This window comes from Ursus maritimus, unplaced genomic scaffold (genome assembly GCF_017311325.1).
Source record: "Ursus maritimus isolate PB19 unplaced genomic scaffold, ASM1731132v1 scaffold_33, whole genome shotgun sequence".
Lineage (NCBI taxonomy): Eukaryota > Metazoa > Chordata > Mammalia > Carnivora > Ursidae > Ursus > Ursus maritimus.
The window spans coordinates 13974333-13992619 of NW_024425897.1; the positions used below are offsets into that span (position 1 = coordinate 13974333).

At 37.2% G+C, this 18287-nt stretch overlaps 1 protein-coding gene across 1 annotated transcript in view; it reads left to right on the top strand.

Moving 5' to 3' along the window:
• SPPL3 (signal peptide peptidase like 3) overlaps positions 1–18287 on the top strand; it is a 139649-nt gene that overhangs the window by 83816 nt on the left and 37546 nt on the right. Inside the window, exon 2 of the mRNA XM_040619834.1 lies at positions 10214–10291. Within this exon, the coding sequence (XP_040475768.1) occupies positions 10214–10291 (78 nt within the window). The remainder of the gene's footprint in view (positions 1–10213; positions 10292–18287) is intronic.

Below are 18287 nucleotides of genomic sequence, written 5' to 3' on the forward strand. Positions count from 1 at the left end.
AACATAACAAAAAATTCACTGGTATGGTTTCAGATTTCACTTTGAAACTAACCTTTAAGAAATTACCACTTGCTGAAGTTTTATGTAGTATCAAAGAAGAGTATCCTCAGTTATCTGAAAATGTTATTACAGTACCCCTCCCTTTTCCAGCTACCCATCTGTATAAGGCCAGATTTCCTTCTCTGTAGCATTCAACTAAAGCAATGTATGGCAACAGACTGAATGCAGAAACAGGTATGAAGAGTCCGGCTCTCTTCCTTTTAAGCCAGACATTAAAGAGGTGTGCAGAAATGTAAGAGAATGCCCCTTGTCTCACTAAATTCTTTTTCATTTTGGGAAATAGTTCTTACTCTTTTAAAAAAAATTTACTCTCAGGGCAGTTGGATGGTGCAGTTAGTTAAGTGTCTAAGTCTTGATTTTGGCTTAGGTCATGATCTTTGGGTCGTGAGATGAAGCCCTTGTTGGGCTCTGATCTCAGCACCAACGCAACACAGAGTCTGCTTGAGACTCCCTCTCCCTCTGTCCCTCCCCCCTGCTCTCTCTTTCTCTCTCTCTAAAGTAAATAATAAATCTTTCAAAAAATTATGCTCATGTAATGGTTTTGTTATATTTAAATGAGTTAGTAAATGTTTTTAGTTTTTCTCATTTTTAATTTCTAATTGTTATTACCCACAGGAACAAAAGCAATAAGGGGTCTTCATTTCAAGATGTAAATAGTTTTCAAGATGAAAAAGTTTGCGAAGTGCTAGTCTAGGGCACTGTCTGTGCCGGGTTGGAATATTAGTTGCTTGGTTTGTTGGATGGATAAGAATGCTTTCATTGTATAGCTGGAAGGCTGACACACAGAACACATTATAGAACAGTACTCTCTGTGTCTCAGTTTGGCATGATTTTTAGCAGGATATGTGTTATAAGCACTTGCTGGTTAAGCAGCTAGAAATAGATGTTTGACTGGAGAGCAATTACTAAATAAAATCCAGCATGGTTCTAAAAATCTTAGGGTGTAGAATATAATCTTACTGTATACGAGAGATCTTTCTGGTAGCTTTTTGTCTTTGTCTATTAAGGGAGACTGTAGTGAAAGAATTAGGGGTTTTCATAGTGACCATATAAAATATCTCAACAGCTAACCTGTGCTTAATACATCACTTGGCAAAGTCTCCCAAGTCTGTCTGCAGTACATTTGGCTAACCTGATTTTGGTTACATCTAAGATACATGTATTTAGTTTCTTTTTGCATTTCAGTAGGAATTCCTTTGTTTCAGAGTTTAGAGTATGTACCTGTCTTTAATGTGCATCAAGTCTCTGGCAAAAACACCTCACTAGGAGGTCTTGAGAGATGACACATTTCTGCTGATGGCTTTGGGAGAGTTTGAAGTATGGGATAGGAAGAGGCTGTGAAATAAAGAAGATTGCGGGGCTTTGATTTACTAGAATTGCCAGACTACCTACCCTTTTTTCCTTGGAATACATTTCCCTCCCTGCCTACCCTACTCTGATTGTATCTTCAAAGCCCAGACCCCAATTCTGTACTAAAGTTCTAGGATCTCTTCATACTTCTGAAGTGCTGGTGATTCTTTCTTCACTTCTTTTTGTGGACCAAGAGAAGAGGGGAGAGAGGTATGGACGAGGCCCTCTTCTCCCATCATTATCAGCAGTGAAAACCTTTATTAAACAGTCTGTTTGACAAAGGAACAAAAGAGCCGTGGTTAGACCGTAGGGCTGGCCAATTTTTTTAGAAAGCGACCCAAGAGAAGAATTTTCCCTGGGTTGATTAAACCAACCAGGTACGGAATTAATAAGTCACAGGAATAAAAGGCACAGCATAAGGAATATAAGCAATGATATTATAATAGTTATGTGTAACAGTTGTATGGTAGCTTGTGGGGAACATAGCATAATGTATAAACTTGGTGAATCACTATGTTGTACACCTGAAAATATGTAACGTTGTATGTCAGCTATACTAAAAAAAAAAAAAAAAAGTAAATAACAGTTTTCAGTGTCCTGAAAACAGTGCTAATTTACCTATATATACCATGCCAGTGATCAGCCAAACAGAAAAGGATATTTCTTGTAATACTTCTAATTTTTGGAGGAAAAACACAATATAAAAACCTAGAATCTTGAAAATAAAAATTAGTTGGGCCTCCCAAGTTTATCTAGGCCAAAAGCGGATTTTATAGAGACCAGAAAGATGTAAAGCCTTGCCCAGGGAAGATCACATGGCTAGTGTTAGTATAATTAAAGATAGAAAGTAACTGGAGCTTCCTGACTCCCAAGTTTGTCATCAGATGATCAACTCAATTTGGGAGACTCTGGAGTAAGGCTGCTTATGTTCAGACCTGCACCTGGCTCCTCACCTCAAAATAGTGATAATCACACAGGTCTACAATTCCCAAACCCCAAATTCTGAAGACCCAGAGTTTTTCTATAATTCATTTGGAAGCAAAATCTGACCTAAGCTGTTGTGAAGTGATTTCTAATCTTTATTTACCTTATGTAGTGTGGTTATTCATGTGTCACTACAGAAACATTAATATTTGATTGTAGGATACTGCACTAGACTCCATTGAGGGTGTTTTCTGTGTAAGATCCAAAAAGTTTGGAGTTCTGCAACACATCTGTTTACAAGGTATTGTTTTGGCTACGGGGTTGTGGACATGTAGGACCTAACCTCACAGAACGGTTGTGAGAATTAAGCGCTCAGTAAAATGTCACATGTTGCTCTTACCACCAGGAAAACCCCAGAAGCCCAGTTTTGAAATAAAATATGGGCATCTTCCTATACAAGTATATGTCAGTGCAGTCAGGAGAACTTTCTGCTTTGATGGAAATGTTCTTTAGCTGGACATTCAGTACAGTAGCCACCAGCTATTGGACACTTGAAATTCAACTAGTATAACCAGTGAACCAAATTTTTAATTAAATTTAAATAAGCACATGTGGCTAGTGGCTAGTGGCTGTTTCAGTGCTAATCGCTGCCATATTAGACAGTGCAGTTTGGTATTTGAGCTCATGTTCCATTCAGTCTTTACTTTTGCTGTTTTTGTATTTCTTTGTATTGATTAAGATACAACATGACCCAGCAGACTGTTGAATAAGACAGCTGGTGCGAGGGGGAGAACTTGTGTTTCTAACTACATCCTAGGCTTATCATCAGCTAAATAGTTCCTTCTGTCCTCAGGGATTTTTAAACTTAATTGTTAAAGTGTACATATTTCTACTTAAACTTGACACAGGCAACCTCTAGTGATGTAAACTTAAGTGATTCATAAAACAATGCCTCTATGCAAAGAAATCCCTACACTTAGGGAATATAAGTGGCAGAAGGTTTTCTGGTAAATGTGAAAAAAGAAAAACTTCATCGTCAGGTTGTTTGAGGTAGCAGAATGTTCTAACATGTTCAGTGCCTGTGACAAAATGTGCTAGTATGTTCACATTTTATAAGCAGACGTTATTTTCCAAAAATGATTTCTATACATGTTTGAAATGTAATATTATGTATAATATGAATGCTTTTGATAGCCTCCAGGCCTGACAGGAGTTGTTAGAGTGCATCTGCCAGAGTGCAAGGTGCAGTGCTTCCTCATGTTTTTCACAGGTTTGATTCTTCAGTGTCAGGATATGGACATAATCTTTTACCTGTGGGATTCCATAGTTTGCCTTTGGAAAAAGGGCAATAGAAATGTTCCTGTCTTCACTAAATCTTAAATTGACGAAAAAGAGCAACACAGGCACAGGCATCCATTTGTTTCTGTTGAGGTTAGGAACAACAGTCTACCCTCCTAATTTAGAAAGTCAAGTGAGATGAAAAAGTGTGAAGCATTGGGAAATCCTACTATTGTTAAGAGCTCAGAAATAAGAATTTTTAGATAGTGTGTATGTGATTAAAAGTTGTATTCATTGAACATAGAAGATTTCTCTCAAAGTAAAGAAAAAGAAGAATGTTTTCTACATTGTCAGGTTTTCCATGACTTAATTTTATACCCAAAGGCCAATAAGGTAAGGCAATAGAGAAGAATAGCTCTTGGTATGTAGTTGAACTTTCAAAAAAAGTAAGTTGTAGAAGAATATGTGTGTGTCCGTTTTTATGGCTGTGTATACATTCTGCATTCACAATTTATATAGAAGGATGCACATACCAAATTGTAAACAGTGTCTACTCCTCGGGAATGGGAGTGTAGAGACGGGAGGGAGGAGGCAGTTGTACTTTTGCTTCTTACCTATTGTTTGAGTTGTTACAATGAACATGAATTATTTTGTGATTTTTTAAAAATATTTTTATTTATTTGAGAGAGAGAAAGAGAGCGAGCAGAGGGTGAGGAACAAGCAGACTACGAGTTCAGCACGAACCCACCATGGGGCTCGATTTCACGACCCTGAGATCATGACCCCTGAGATCAAGAGTCGGACGCTTAACCGACTGAGCCACCCAAGCGCCCCATTTTTGTAATTTTTTTTTTTAAGATTTTATTTATTTATTAGACAGAGATAGAGACAGCCAGTGAGAGAGGGAACACAAGCAGGGGGAGTGGGAGAGGAAGAAGCAGGCTCATAGCAGAGGAGCCTGACGTGGGGCTCGATCCCATAACGCCGGGATCACGCCCTGAGCCGAAGGCAGACGCTTAACCGCTGTGCCACCCAGGCGCCCCCATTTTTGTAATTTTTTAAAAAGAAAATCAATACTGTTTTTAAAATGCAAATTGGCTAAAATTAATTTTAAGCCGTAATTCTTTGTGTTAAAAAGCTTTTTGTAAATAATGGTAATTTGAGTTGAAGTAATAGGACATTTCAAATAACCCCATGAAATAATTTATAACTTCTAATTATGTGATACTTGGTACAGTTTGCAATGAAATAACCTCTTAAAATTTTATTGTAAGTTATAAAATACCATGGATATATCAGGAGTCAGCCTTCTCCAGATTTTCTTGTATAGATTGGAAAAATAGAACTGTTCAGTCTAGAAGAAACCATTTTCTGAAACTAGTATTTAGTTCTGCGGTGGGTAATGCTTATTGGCTGGTAGCCCTGGTCAGCCTCTTTAGGAGGTATTTTGCACATGGTCAAACCCTTGCCTTGAAAAAGACTGAAGAAAGCCAGTGACTACAAGATGGTCAGCCACAGAGACAAGAGCACAGCCCAGAGGATCTTTGAAAGACACAAAGAGATGGTTTAGTAGCAGTTCAACCCCAAACTTCTAGAAGTCTTAAGTGATGAGTCTCTGGAGAGTCGCCACGGATTTGAGAGATGTAGCAAAAGGAATAAACAATAGTAGGGGATCTTAAGATAACTAAGTTTGGGAAGTTTAGACTCTAATCTACGTTTTAAGTAATGACAATAGGCTTCAGAATACAAAGGGTATAAAAAAGCCAAGGCATCCAGTCCAAGTAAAACACCAGCAAAAGAAAAGATCCTTTAAAAAAGGAGGAAAAAAAAAAGTCTGCCTTTGTTTATTATAGCTCTGGAATCTGGAAAAAATGTATATATTTTTTAAAATGCCTACTATCCTTTAATCATGTGAAAAGCCATGTACGCTCACTTCTAATCAATTTTTATAATTTTAATTACATCAGAAAATTAATGCAAATGAAAGCAATATTGAAATACCAATTTTCATGTTTCAGATTGGTAAAAATTCAAAAATTACATGACACTGTTGACAAGGCTTTGGAAAGAGGAACTCTAATCCGTTGCTGGTGAGAATGCAAAATGATATAATGTCTCTGGAGGGCAGTTTGGCAATATCTATCAAATTGCATGTGTATTTCCTCTGTGATCCAGCAGTCTCACTTTTAAGGCCTTTGTTTTACACAGAGGTGTCATTTCATGTGTGCATTGCAGGTATAACTTACACTTTTTATCGTACAAGAGTGGTTAAGAGAATTTTTGGATACAACCAGTGTCCATCTAAAAGGGATTTGTTTTTAAAAAAAAAACAAAAAAACAAAAAACCTGTGTTTTTCAGTGTATCCACACAGTAGAATACTATGCAGCTTAAAAGAAAATTAAAAAGAGAAAATCTGCACATACTGATATATAGGAAGATCTCTAGGCTATATTGTAAAAGGAGGGTAGGGGTAGTACAGTCTTACCTTTTGTATAAGAAATGGTGAAAAATAATATGTGTTTATGTTATATATTCTAGAAGGCTCTACAGGAAACTAATAAAAGTGGTTATCTAAAGAAGGCCTGGGGGAAACTAGATGGGAGTGAGACTTTCTGCTGTGCACCTTTTGATATACATAGTTTTTGATTTTTGTACCATATGATTATATGATGTTTTCCCAAAAATTTGTTTTTAATTTTAAGAAAATGTTCCTTCTAAACAGAGGTCATTTGTTTTCAGAATCTTAAGAAGAGATATGTACAAAAATGAGAGTCAAAGCAAGAAACATAATTCTAAAATAAAGAGAAATTGTTTGAATCAGTTTTCCTAATACATGAAATGTAGTCTTGTGGTGGGTAAGCCCTGTCTACGTCATCTCGTTGTCTGTCTGAAAGAAGACACATTGGCCAGCCACAGCTGCATTGCTGAACACAGGCTAGCGTGGCTGTCCTGTCTCCTGCATCTCCATTCCCTCTGCTGACTGAAATTTTAGGAAGGGGTGGTTGCCTACTGTGGGGTGCTGTGGTCAGAACTTATGACCCAGAGCAGACGTTCCTGTATTCATCTGCCTCTCACACTTTTAACTGTCTCACCAGTTTTCATATTACTGTGAAAAAAGGTGGTTTTTTTTTCTTTTTTAACTTTTTGTGGAAGTTTTCAAAATACACAAAAGTAGAGAGGAGTATAGTTGACTCTTGAATAACAGGGGTTTGAACTGCACAGGTCCACTTATACGTGGATTTTTTTTTTTTTTTTGTAAATACACTACAGGACTGTAAATGTACTTTCCTTATGATTTTCTTAATATTTCCTTTTCTCTAGCTTTATTATAAAAATATAATATGTAATATACAAAATATGTATTAGTCAACTGTTGATGTTATTGGTAAGGTTTTTGGTCAACAGTTTATTAATAGTTAAGTATCTGGGGAGTCAAAAGTTGTACATGGATTTTTGACTGTGAAGGGAGGTCAGCATCCCTGACCCCTAGGTTGTTTAAGGGTCAGCTTTATAATGAATTCCCATGTACCTATCATTCTAGCTTCAATAATTAAAAATAATTTTGCCTTTACAGGCACCTGGGTGGCGCAGTCAGTTGAGTGTCTGCCTTCAGCTCAGGTCATGATCTCAGGGTCCTGGGATCGAGCCCCACATCGGGCTCCCTGCTCAGCAGGGAGTCTGCTTCTCCCTCTGCCCCCCACCCCCGCTCTTGCTCTCTCTGTCTCTCTCTCGCTTGCTTGCTCTACTCTTCTCTCAAATAAATAAATAAAATGTTTAAAAAAATAATTTTGCCTTTAAAAAAAAAATCTGTCCCCTACCTTTTTTTTCTTTTCTGGGACGTTTTAAAGCAAACCTTAAAATCCTGTCATTTCACCCAGAGTTACTTCAGTATGTGCCTCTAAAAACTGAAGATCAAAAAGGTGACACTACAGACCACAAATCTTACCATGAAATCTCGCTGTGTGTCCTGTTTTTTAGAAAGAGTAAAGGAAACTTCTCCTCCTCTGTAATCACCAGTCTTTCCCTCCTCACTGGGATAATTGCCTGTCAGCATACACAAAAGATTGAGTATCTCCTATCTTTAAAAAAAAGAGAGAAAGAAAGAGAGAGAGAGAGAGAAAGAAAGAAAGAAAGAAAGAAAGAAAGAAAAATTAATTCAGGCCTGGGGAACCTGGGTGGCGCAGTTGGTTAAGCATTGTAATCTGAGTTTTGGCTCAGGTTGTGATCTTGGGGTTATGGGATCGACCCCCGAATGGGGCTCCACGCTCAGCACAGTCTGCCTGACACTCTCTCTCCCTCTGCTCCTCCTTCCCCCTGCATGTGCATTCGGTGTGTGTGTCTCTCTCTCAAATAAGTACATCTTTAAAACAAAATTTTTGCAGGCCTCCCTTACCCTTACATTCCTCTCCCACTGCTGTTTCCTTCCTTGTGCCTTTCATGAATACGTCGGTCTCCATCTGCCTAAATCTAACTTCTCAGCCAGTTCCAACCTGACCCCCATCACCACCACGCCTTAAAGTGTTCTTAAGATCACAGGTGACTTAAATGGTAAATAAATCCAGTGGACACTTCAGTTTTTATCTTACTATCTCTGCACGGGTGACCTCTCCCTGTTAATACTAACAGTGATTGTTAATTGAGTACTTACTGCATTCAGCTCATTATAGGAATTATCTCATTTGATTTCTTTTAAAAGATTGTACTTATTTGACACAGAGAGAGAGAGTGTGCTCTTGCGGGAGCACAAGCAGGGGGAGGGGGAGGGGGAGAGGGAGAAGCAGGCTCCCAGCGGAGCAGGGAGCCCCATGTGAGGCTCTATTCCAGGACCCTGGGATCATGACCTGAGCTGAAGGCAGACACGTAACCGACACGCACCCCTCATTTGATTGTTTAATATCTATTTAAGGTAGGTGCCATTATTTGCATTTTATAGGTGAAGAAGCTGAACTTAGGTTGAGTAACTCCTGGTAAGTGGTAGAGCAAGGGTTTAAATCAGGCACCATCTGATCTTGCTGCCTCTGTGAGACACTCTCATCACCCCCTGCTCTCCTGGGTTTTCTGGGTTTTCTTCCTCTTTCTCTTTCATTTTGGGGGGTGTGTCTGTTTGTTTTGCAGCTTCTCCTTCTTCCTGACCTTTATATTTTAGAAGTTTCTCAGGCTTTCTTCCTGGGTCCTCTTCTCACTGCTGCGAGGCAGTCTCATGCACACCTATGGTTTCAATTACCATGTTGAAAGTGATGAGCTCCCAATATATATCTTTGGCTTAGAGCTGCTTCTGAGCTCTAGATCCACATGTCCACCTGTCTCCTCAACAATCCAAAACCCAACATACAAGGAATCTGCTTCCATATGTTGCCTTTTTTGCTTAATGGTACAGCCAGCCATCCACCAGCTGCTCAGCAGAAAGCTGGGAATGCTCTCTTAGTTCCCATAAACAATCACCAAGTCCATTATTGTGTCTTGTATCTCCCTCATTCATCTATTCCCCTAAGGAAGCCCCCCCCCCCGCCCAATTCCTTGATAGGATCCACCTAGTATATATTCTCAGAGGACCCTGTACTCGTCTCTCTCCCATTTACAACATTTTCCATGATTAGATTCACTTGCTTGTGTTAGCTTTCCGTTTTTATTCCTTTGGAAAGAATGGAGCTTAATTTTTTATTCCTTTAGAACATTCAGTGAGGGATCAAGACAGTCTTGTTTGTTATTGTATCCGCAGTTGTTAGCAGAGTGCCTGGCACAGAGGCATCATTAAATATTTGCTGAATGAAGAAATGAAGAGAAATTTGTTTTAGGAAAATCCCGAACAAGAATGATAGTGTGAAGGGTTAACTCCTGGGGACAGACTTACACACAAGATTTCTGTTGGTCAAGCCATAGAAGGGAGCTAAAGAATTTGCCAGTAGGATTTAGAGAAGTGGGATAGTTGGGCATGTGGCATTTGCAGGACTTGCTGACTGTCGTTATATGTGTGAAGTAAGAGAAGAGGGTATCAGAGATGCAGCCGACTTCTAGCTTTGAACTGAAGGAATCGTGATTCCATTCCTTGAAAGGATCAGGTACATGAAGGGAAGGATACTGACTTTAATTTGGGACCTCGTTGTCTTGGAAGAACTCCTGTAGGACTCCCAGATGGGGAGAACCAGTGGGCAATTATAAAAATGGAAATGGAGTTCAGGAGAGAGGTACAGGCTTCATCTCATGACTGAGGAAAAGCAGTAAAATACTATTGACTGATAACAGTTTAATCACTGAGACTTTTTAATCTTTGGCACAGTGATGGTAGATATTTTGGTACTTCTTGAATTGGGAGTGGATATTGTAGGCATATGTGGTGTACAGAGGTGGGGTTTTCACTTTGATACCATTTAACATCCTTAGAGTGTTAACTAATAATAGCTGTGAACCTACACAACATATTCTTTATATGTTAAATTAGCAGAATTATTTTAATTATGCTGTTTTGTGCATGCTAATTTACACTCTTTTTTTTTTTTAACTTAAAGACAATAATGAAACTTAGTGGGATAGAGCTCCACCAGAACTCCATGAGGATTTCTGGCATCTGATCTAATTTTTTTCCCCCTCTTATTTCTCTAGGGCCTATTCCCTGGTGGATTCCAGTCAAGTGTCTACATTTCTGATTTCCATTCTACTTATAGTCTATGGTAGTTTCAGGTGAGTTGCTCTCAATATGGATGGATTTCAGTTGGAAGTGGAAGAAGCATTGCTCTGAAAATGTGAAAACTTAATGCTTTGTGAAGAGGAACTTGACTAACAAGAATTGAGTTAGAGTGGGATAATTCTGATATTTATTCTTTGGTTGGCTGCTGTTAAAGCACTTCATTTTAATGCAAACATGTAAAAATTGCTTAAAAATTAAAATTTAAAATTGCTTTAATTCTGGTTTTGGAGATAATGACTCACATAAGTATATTCATTGAAAAGATCAAGGAGAGAATCCTTGATAGTGGTTTTAAAGAGTTGAAAGGGGACAGAAAGTTTTCCTTAATACAGACGCATTGACATTGGTTGAGCCATATGCAGTTATCAATGGTCTACTCTTTTGACATACAGAAATTATTTCTTATGGTTCAACCTGCTATTACTGGGATTGTGCCCATGATCATTCACCAAGTATTCTCTCCACTGACCTTGGCAATGCTGAGACTGGATCTTCTTGAAATCCCTGTTCTGCCAGGCAGCCATAGGAATGGAATACAAAGGAAAATCCAGAAGCTAGATGCTCGCTTCTTTTCTGTCCTTAAGAGAGAGGAACCTTAATGGTGTATAACTCAGATGTTTTGTGGATTATATATTTACAAATGAAGGCTGCCTGAGAAATTTTAAAGTGAGAACTTGGAAGTGGTTGACAGTGATAAATGAAATGATCAGGTATAAGGATTTTGAACTGCCCAGTATTATAGCTGTATTTGAATGAGTACTTGATAAAATCAGACTTCTAGGCTTTACCTCAACACTGGGTAGGACAAGTAAAATACTGTTGATAATTCTAGTATCAGCTGATAAAAGTTTTAATCATTGAGATTTCTACTGAAGGCCCTAGGTTCATACTCACTCTTAGGAAGCATTAATCAAGCTAGAGTAATTTAGAATCTTATCAACATAATCTCGATATTTCATATCTGTACTTTGGACAAGTTTCTGATTTTTTTCTCTGAGTATATAATGTATCAGCATTTCAAAAACTATTTTGTAATTTAAACCTTATAGACTCAAAATTCTGATACCACTTTCATTAGTAGAAATGCTTTTTTTTGGTGTATAATTTATATACTGTGTACATTTTCATATTTAAATCATTTGTATTCTGATTATTTTTACCTAACAACAAATATTTTCCATAATCTTCATACTAATTTTTAGTAATTGTATATTTCTTTATGTTACTGTCTTACTCCACTGTTGTTGGACATGGGGTTTGTTAAAGTGACCATCTTCTTCTTCTTTTTTTTTTTTTAAGATTTTATTTATTTATTCGACAGAGAGATAGACAGCGAGAGGGAACACAAGCAGGGGGAGTGGGAGGGGAAGAAGCAGGCTTATAGCAGAAGAGCCTGATGTGGGGCTCGATCTCAGATCGCCGGGATCACGCCCTGAGCTGAAGGCAGACGCCAAACCGCTGTGCCACCCAGGCGCCCCAAAGTGACCATCTTCTTATGTGTTCTTTGGCTGGTTAAATTATTTCCTTAAGACAAATATCTAGAAGTTGAAAAACTTTGTCAGAGAGTGTGAACTGGCTCTTACTGCATACGTATTGCCATGTTGTTTTCCAGAAAAGTTGTACCAATTATACGACTGGGCAAATTTTAAACAAAATTTTAGGTAATAAATGTACCATAAAATTATATCATATAGATGGAAAGGATTTCTCTGGTCAACTCTCTTATTTTACAAACAAAGGAACTGAAGCCCAGCAAGGTGAAGTAACTTGACAAAGACTATGCAACTAGTTGGTAACAAACTCTGGATTGGACTCAGTTCTTAATACTTCTGGTCCAATATCTTATGTCTTTTATACTTTAAGGCATTTAAATTGACCTCACTGAATAAGTCTGGAAGTGTTTTCTTCTGTTTCCTGGGAGAGGTTATGCAAAATTGTGTTATTTCTTTTTTATGTATATGATAGAACTCACCAGTGATACCATCTAAACCTGGGCGTTTCTTTGTGGGAAGATCATTTTCATTTTTTCCTACTTTGTTCACTACTTTTTTTTTTTTTTAAGTATTAGGGCTGTAAAAAAATTTTTTATTGTGATAAAATATATAAAATTTACTATTTTTAACTGTTTTTAATTATACAGGTCAGTAGCAGGTTTGAGCTTTTTTTTAGCACATGTTATTGTTCTTTTATTACAGCCATTTTAGTACTGGGATGTGAAATGATACCTCGTTTTGGCTTTGATTGCATTTCCCTAATAACGCAGATTAGAACGTTGAAAAGATTTTGAGCATCTTTTCATGTGCTTGTTGGCCATATGTTTTTCTTCTTTGGTGAAATGTCTATTCAGATCTTTGGCCATTTTAAAATTGGGTTGTTTTTGTTTTACTGAGTTGTAACATTTCTTCAAATATTCTAGATACAAGTTCTTTCTCAGTCCTAGGATTTGCACATGTCTTCTCCTAGTCTCTGCCTTTTCATCTTCTTAATACTGTCTTGCATAGTATAAGCATCTTTAATTTTGATAAAGTCCACCTTACCAGCCTTTTGTTTCATGGATCATGTTTTTGGTGAAAAGTCGTTTCCTAATCTACGGGCACAGAGAGTTTCTCATGTTCTCTTTAAAAAGTTTTCAAGTCCATAATTCATTGTGAGTTAATTTTTCTGTGTGGCATGAAGTGAAATGTAAATTCATCTCATGAACGGGGCTGTCCCAGTTGTCCCAGCACCATTTATTAAAAAGTCTATCCGTTACCCCATCAAATTGCCTTGGCGCCACTGTGAAAACACAGTTGACCGTAAATGTAGGATTTATCTCCGGATGCCGATTTCTGTTCTTTGGTCCATATGTCTCTCCTTAGGCCAATACCACAGTGTCTTCATTGCCATAGCTTTTATAGTAAGTGTTGAAATCCAGTCGTGCAAGTCTTTACAACTTAGTACTTTTTCAGAATTTTGGCTACCGTGGATCTTTTGAATTTGCACGTAAATTTCGATTTAACTGGTCATTTTCTACAAAAAAAAAATTATGGAATTTTGTAGGTATTGTGGATCTGCAGATCAGTTTGGGAAGAACCGCTCTCTTAATAATAATTGAGTCTTCTAGTTCAGGGACCTGGAATGTCTCTCCGTTTACTTAGATCTTTACTTTTTCTTAGTAATGTTTTGTAATTTTCGGTGTACAGGGCTTGCACTTCCTTTGTAAGTATGTCATTCTTTTTGGTATGCCTAAGTATTTCGTTCTTTTTGGATGTACTTTTTGATGGAATTTTTTCCTTGGTGTCATTTTTGGATTTCTCATTGCTAAGTATGTAGAACTGCAATTGATTTTTGTACATTGATCTCGTATGCTGTGGCTTTGATGAACTCGTTTATTGTGCTAATAGTTTTTTGTATACGGACTCCTTAGGTTTTTCTCCACACAAGATAATGTGGTCTGCAAATAAAGACAGTTTTGTTTCTTCTTTTCAAATCTGAATGCCTTTAATTTTTCCTCCTCCTCCTTTCCCCCCCTTATTGTGTAGGATAGAACTTCCAGTACAGCGTTGAATAGAAAGTGATAAGAGCACGCATCCTTCTTTGCCTTGTTCCTAATCTTAAGGGGAAAGCATTTAATTGTTCACCATTAAGTACAATGTTAGCTGTAGGTTTTTCATAAGTGCCCTTTATCAGTGAGGAAATTTCCTCCTGTTTGTAGTTTGTGGAGAGTTTTTATCATGAATGGATTTTGTCATGTATTTTCATGCATTTATTGAGATAGTCATGTGGCTTTTATCCATTGTTCTATTAATATGTTATATTAATTTTTTAATGTTGAACCAACTTTGTATTCCTGGGGTTAATCTTAACTCATGGTATATAGCCCTTTTAAATGTTGCTCATATTTTGTTAAGGATTTTTGTGTCTGTATTCATGAGGGATATTGGTCTGTAGTTTTCTTGTGATCTGTCTTCTCATGACTTTGGTACCTGGATAATATTGGCCTCATTGAATGAGTTGGGAAGTGTTTTCTCCTCTTTTATTTTCCTGAAAAGATTGTGTTAGAATTATTTCTTCTTTAAATATTTTTTAGAGTTTACCTGTGTAAAGCCAGGCTTTCCTTTGTGGGAAGCTTTTTTTTGGTTTTGTTTTTTTCCTACTTGGTTCACTACTTTATTCCTTTTTCTTTTTCTTTTCTTTACCTTTTTTTTTTTTCCTAAGATTTTATTTATTTCTTTATTTGACAGAGACAGTGAGAGAGAGACAAGGAGGGGAGCGGCAGAGGGAGAGGACAAGAAGGCTCTCCACTGAGCAGGGAGCCCGATGCGGGGCTCCATCCCAGGACCCTGGGATCACGACCTGAGCTGAAGGCAGATGCTTAACTGACTTGAGCCACCCAGGCATCCCACTTTTTTTTTTTTTTTAAGTATTAGTAGGAGTTGTTTTTTTTAACAGCTTTATTGAGATATACATAGTATAAAATTCTCCTGTGTAAAGTGCACAATTCAGTGGGTTTAATATATTTACAAAATTGTGCAACTATCACCAATTTTAGAACAATTTTATCATCCCAAAGGAAACATGGAACCCATTAGCAGTCATTCCCCTTTGCCCTTTCCCTTGCTCTAGGCAACCACTATTCTATTTTCTGTCTCTATATAGATTTGCGTATTCTGGAAATTTCCATTTAAGTAGAATCATGCAATACATGGCCTTTTGTGACTGGCTTCTTTCACTTAGCATAATGTTTTTAAAGTTTATTCATGTTGTAGCATGTGTCAGTACTTCATTCCTTTTTATTGCCCAGTATCTTGTTTATCCATGCAGCAGTTGATAGACATTCAGATTGTTTCCACATTTGGGCTGCTGTGAACATTGATGTACAAGTTTGTGTGGGAACATAAGTTTTCATTTCTCTTGAGTAGATACCTAAGACTGGAATTGCAGGGTCATATGGCAACTATTTTTAACATTCTGAGAAACTGCCACTGTTTTTCAGAGCACCTGCATCATTTTGCATTCCTACTGGCAATGTATAAGGGTTCCAATTTCTGTTGTTATCTGTCTTTTGATTATAGATACTGTATTCTGTTTTGGTGACTATGAAGAGGTATCACTGTGGTTTTGCTTTGCATTTCCTTAGTGACTAGTGATGTGTCCAGCATCTTTTCTTGTGCTTATTTACCATATGTGTGTCTTCTTTAGTGAAGTGTCTATTTATCTTTTGCCCATTTTAAAATTGTATCACCGTCTTATTGTTGTTCTGAGAATTCTTTATATATTATGGGTACAAGTCCTTTATCGGATAAATGCTTGCAAAGAGTTTCTCTTAAGCGGTGGGTCTGTCTTTTCACTTTGTTTGTTTACCATTTCTATATTTTCCTAATAGATTGAGATAAAATGTCACTCTTTAGCAACGATTTTTGTCATAAAAGTCTTATGTTGTCTGATGTTAGTATAACCATTCCAGCTCTCTTAATTACCAGTTTTATTTCTTCTTCTAAGTCTGCTTGGATTTTCTATTTCTTCGTGAGTCGGTTTTGGTAATCTGTCTTTCTAGGATTTGTGCATCTTTTCTAAAAGATCTCGTTGACGTCAGTTTGTATTGTTCATGTATAATTCATTGAATTTTTATTGATTGGTAGTGAGTGATATTCCTTCTTTAATTTTTTATTGTAGTCATTGGATCTTCTTTTTTTCCTTGGTCAGTCTGGCTGAAGTCTTACCAATTTTGTTGATCTTTTCTAAGAAACAATTTTTGGTTTCACTAGTTTTTCTTCCCCCCCCCCCGCCCCATTTTCTGATTTCATTGATCTCCACTCTAATTTTTATTATTCCTTCCATTTGCTTGCTCTGGGTTTAGTTTGTGCTTCTTTTCCTAGTTCCTTAAGGTGGAAGCTGAAGTTATTGATTTGAAACCTTTCTTCTTTTTTAACATAGGCAATTAAAACTGCAAATTTCTCTCTAAGCATTGCTTTAACTGCATCCGATAAATTTTGTTATGTTTTATTTCATTTCATTCAATTCAAAATATTTTCTAACTTCCCTGGTGATTTTTTCTTTGACTTATGGGTTCTTTATAAGTGTGTTGCTTACTTTCCTACTATTTGGGAATATTTCAAAATTCTCTCTGTTGAAAGGAATTTTAAGAGCCTAATTCAATTCCATTGTGGTCAGAGACATACTTTTTATGATTTCAGTCCTTTTAAATTTATTGAGACTTGTTTTATGGCCTAGCATATGATCTGTCCTGAAGAATGTTCCATGTGCAATTGGAAAAATCAACAGAGGGTTGAGAGCAGGAAGTGACATAATCTGGTTTGTGTTTTAGAAAGATTGTTCTGGGTTCTGTATGAGAAATAGCTTGTTGGGTAAGAGGGAAAAGTGAAATAAGGGAAACTGGGAGAGTGTTGGCCTCGTACAGGCAAGAAATGATGATGGCTTTAACTAGGCTAATTGTGGTGGAGTGAAATATAAGTGGATTTAGGACAGGATTTCTGATAGAATGGATAGTGTGTGTGAGAGAGAGGAGTCAAGGAAGACTCCAAGGTTTATGGCCTAAACCACTGGATCCAGTGATGATGGCATTGCTGAGATGGAAAGCTCTATCAAAGAAGCAGACTTTTCATGGAAACATGATATTTACAAAGCAGATACGATTCGTCAAGAGACTGCTGATGGTTCTGTTTCTCTTCCCACTGTTTAATTTGGGGCAAGAAACTTAATCTCTGTAGACCCCTGTCTGGAAAATTGTTATTGGATTAATTAGGAGTATTACTCTGATTTATAATGATACTAGTGTCATTTATTCTGACTTGTAGCACTCTCTCTTTAAGCTTTCCAGAGGGAGTTGTAAGTATATTTTAGTAGTGCTTAACCAAATATATTTTTACAATAAAGTTTCACATCTTTTTCTGAGTATTTAGTAAACAACCAATATTGCAATTAGTGCTTTGGTAGGTCAAAACTTGCCAAATACTGGCAGTTTTATGTAGTTCAACCTGATAGATTCTTTTTACACGTTGGCCTAGGGTAGATTCTTTTTACTCATTGACCTAGGATCATGTAGGGGTTTTATAATGCCTCTTCTCAAAAATATCTCTTTGTGATAACAGAAGTGAAAATTGAAGTAGGTAAAACTCGTAGCAGTGAGGTAAAACTAGTAGCAAAGTAATTTCCTTAATTCTTGCTTTCACATAAACATGGGATAGCTGGATGAGGAACTGGCTTGTGACTTATTTGGACATAGATTCCTTGATGAAAATATTTACAGAGTTCATTATTGAGGCATTGCCAGTTGGATACCCTGTGGGTTCTGAATGATGCTTCCTAGTCTACATGCTATCTGACTCCTACCATTTGGGTTTTCTACAGTTGAGATGCTTTTTAATTGTGAGTGACTTCTGTTACTTAACTGTGAGAGAGTTGTGTGGAGATGTATGATTTTTGTTGGCTGTTATAATCTTTTTACTGTGACATTGACTGAATTAAAAAATGTGATGAAGATGAAGAAAACAGCTAATATTTTACTGAGCATTTATGTGACAGGTATGACGCTAAGTGCTTTACATAAAGTCTCATTTAATCCTTATATTAATTCAACAAGATAGATATTGTTAGTCTCATTTTACAAATGAGGAAACTGGGCCCAGAAATGTTAAGTAGTCAAGCGTAATAAGTGATGGAACTGGGATTCCATACTGCTGGCTGTTGAGAACAATAACAAAATTTCAAATCTGAACCAAATAAATTGATCTGGTAGTAACTCAGCAGGAATGAGAAGCTTTCTTATAAGCCTCTTTTGGTGAATTTTTTTCTTCAGCAGTGGTCTTCAGGCCTTATTGTGCATAAAAATCACCTGGGAAAGATTGCTTCATTAGGCTTAGGATGGGGACCCAACAGCCGAGCCTGTTCAAGTAGCCTGTGTGACACACTTTGGCCAGACTCTTTCCTGACTTTCTAAGTCGTTAGTTCTTAATTGCTGGTAGCATTTTCAAGGCCCATTCATTGATA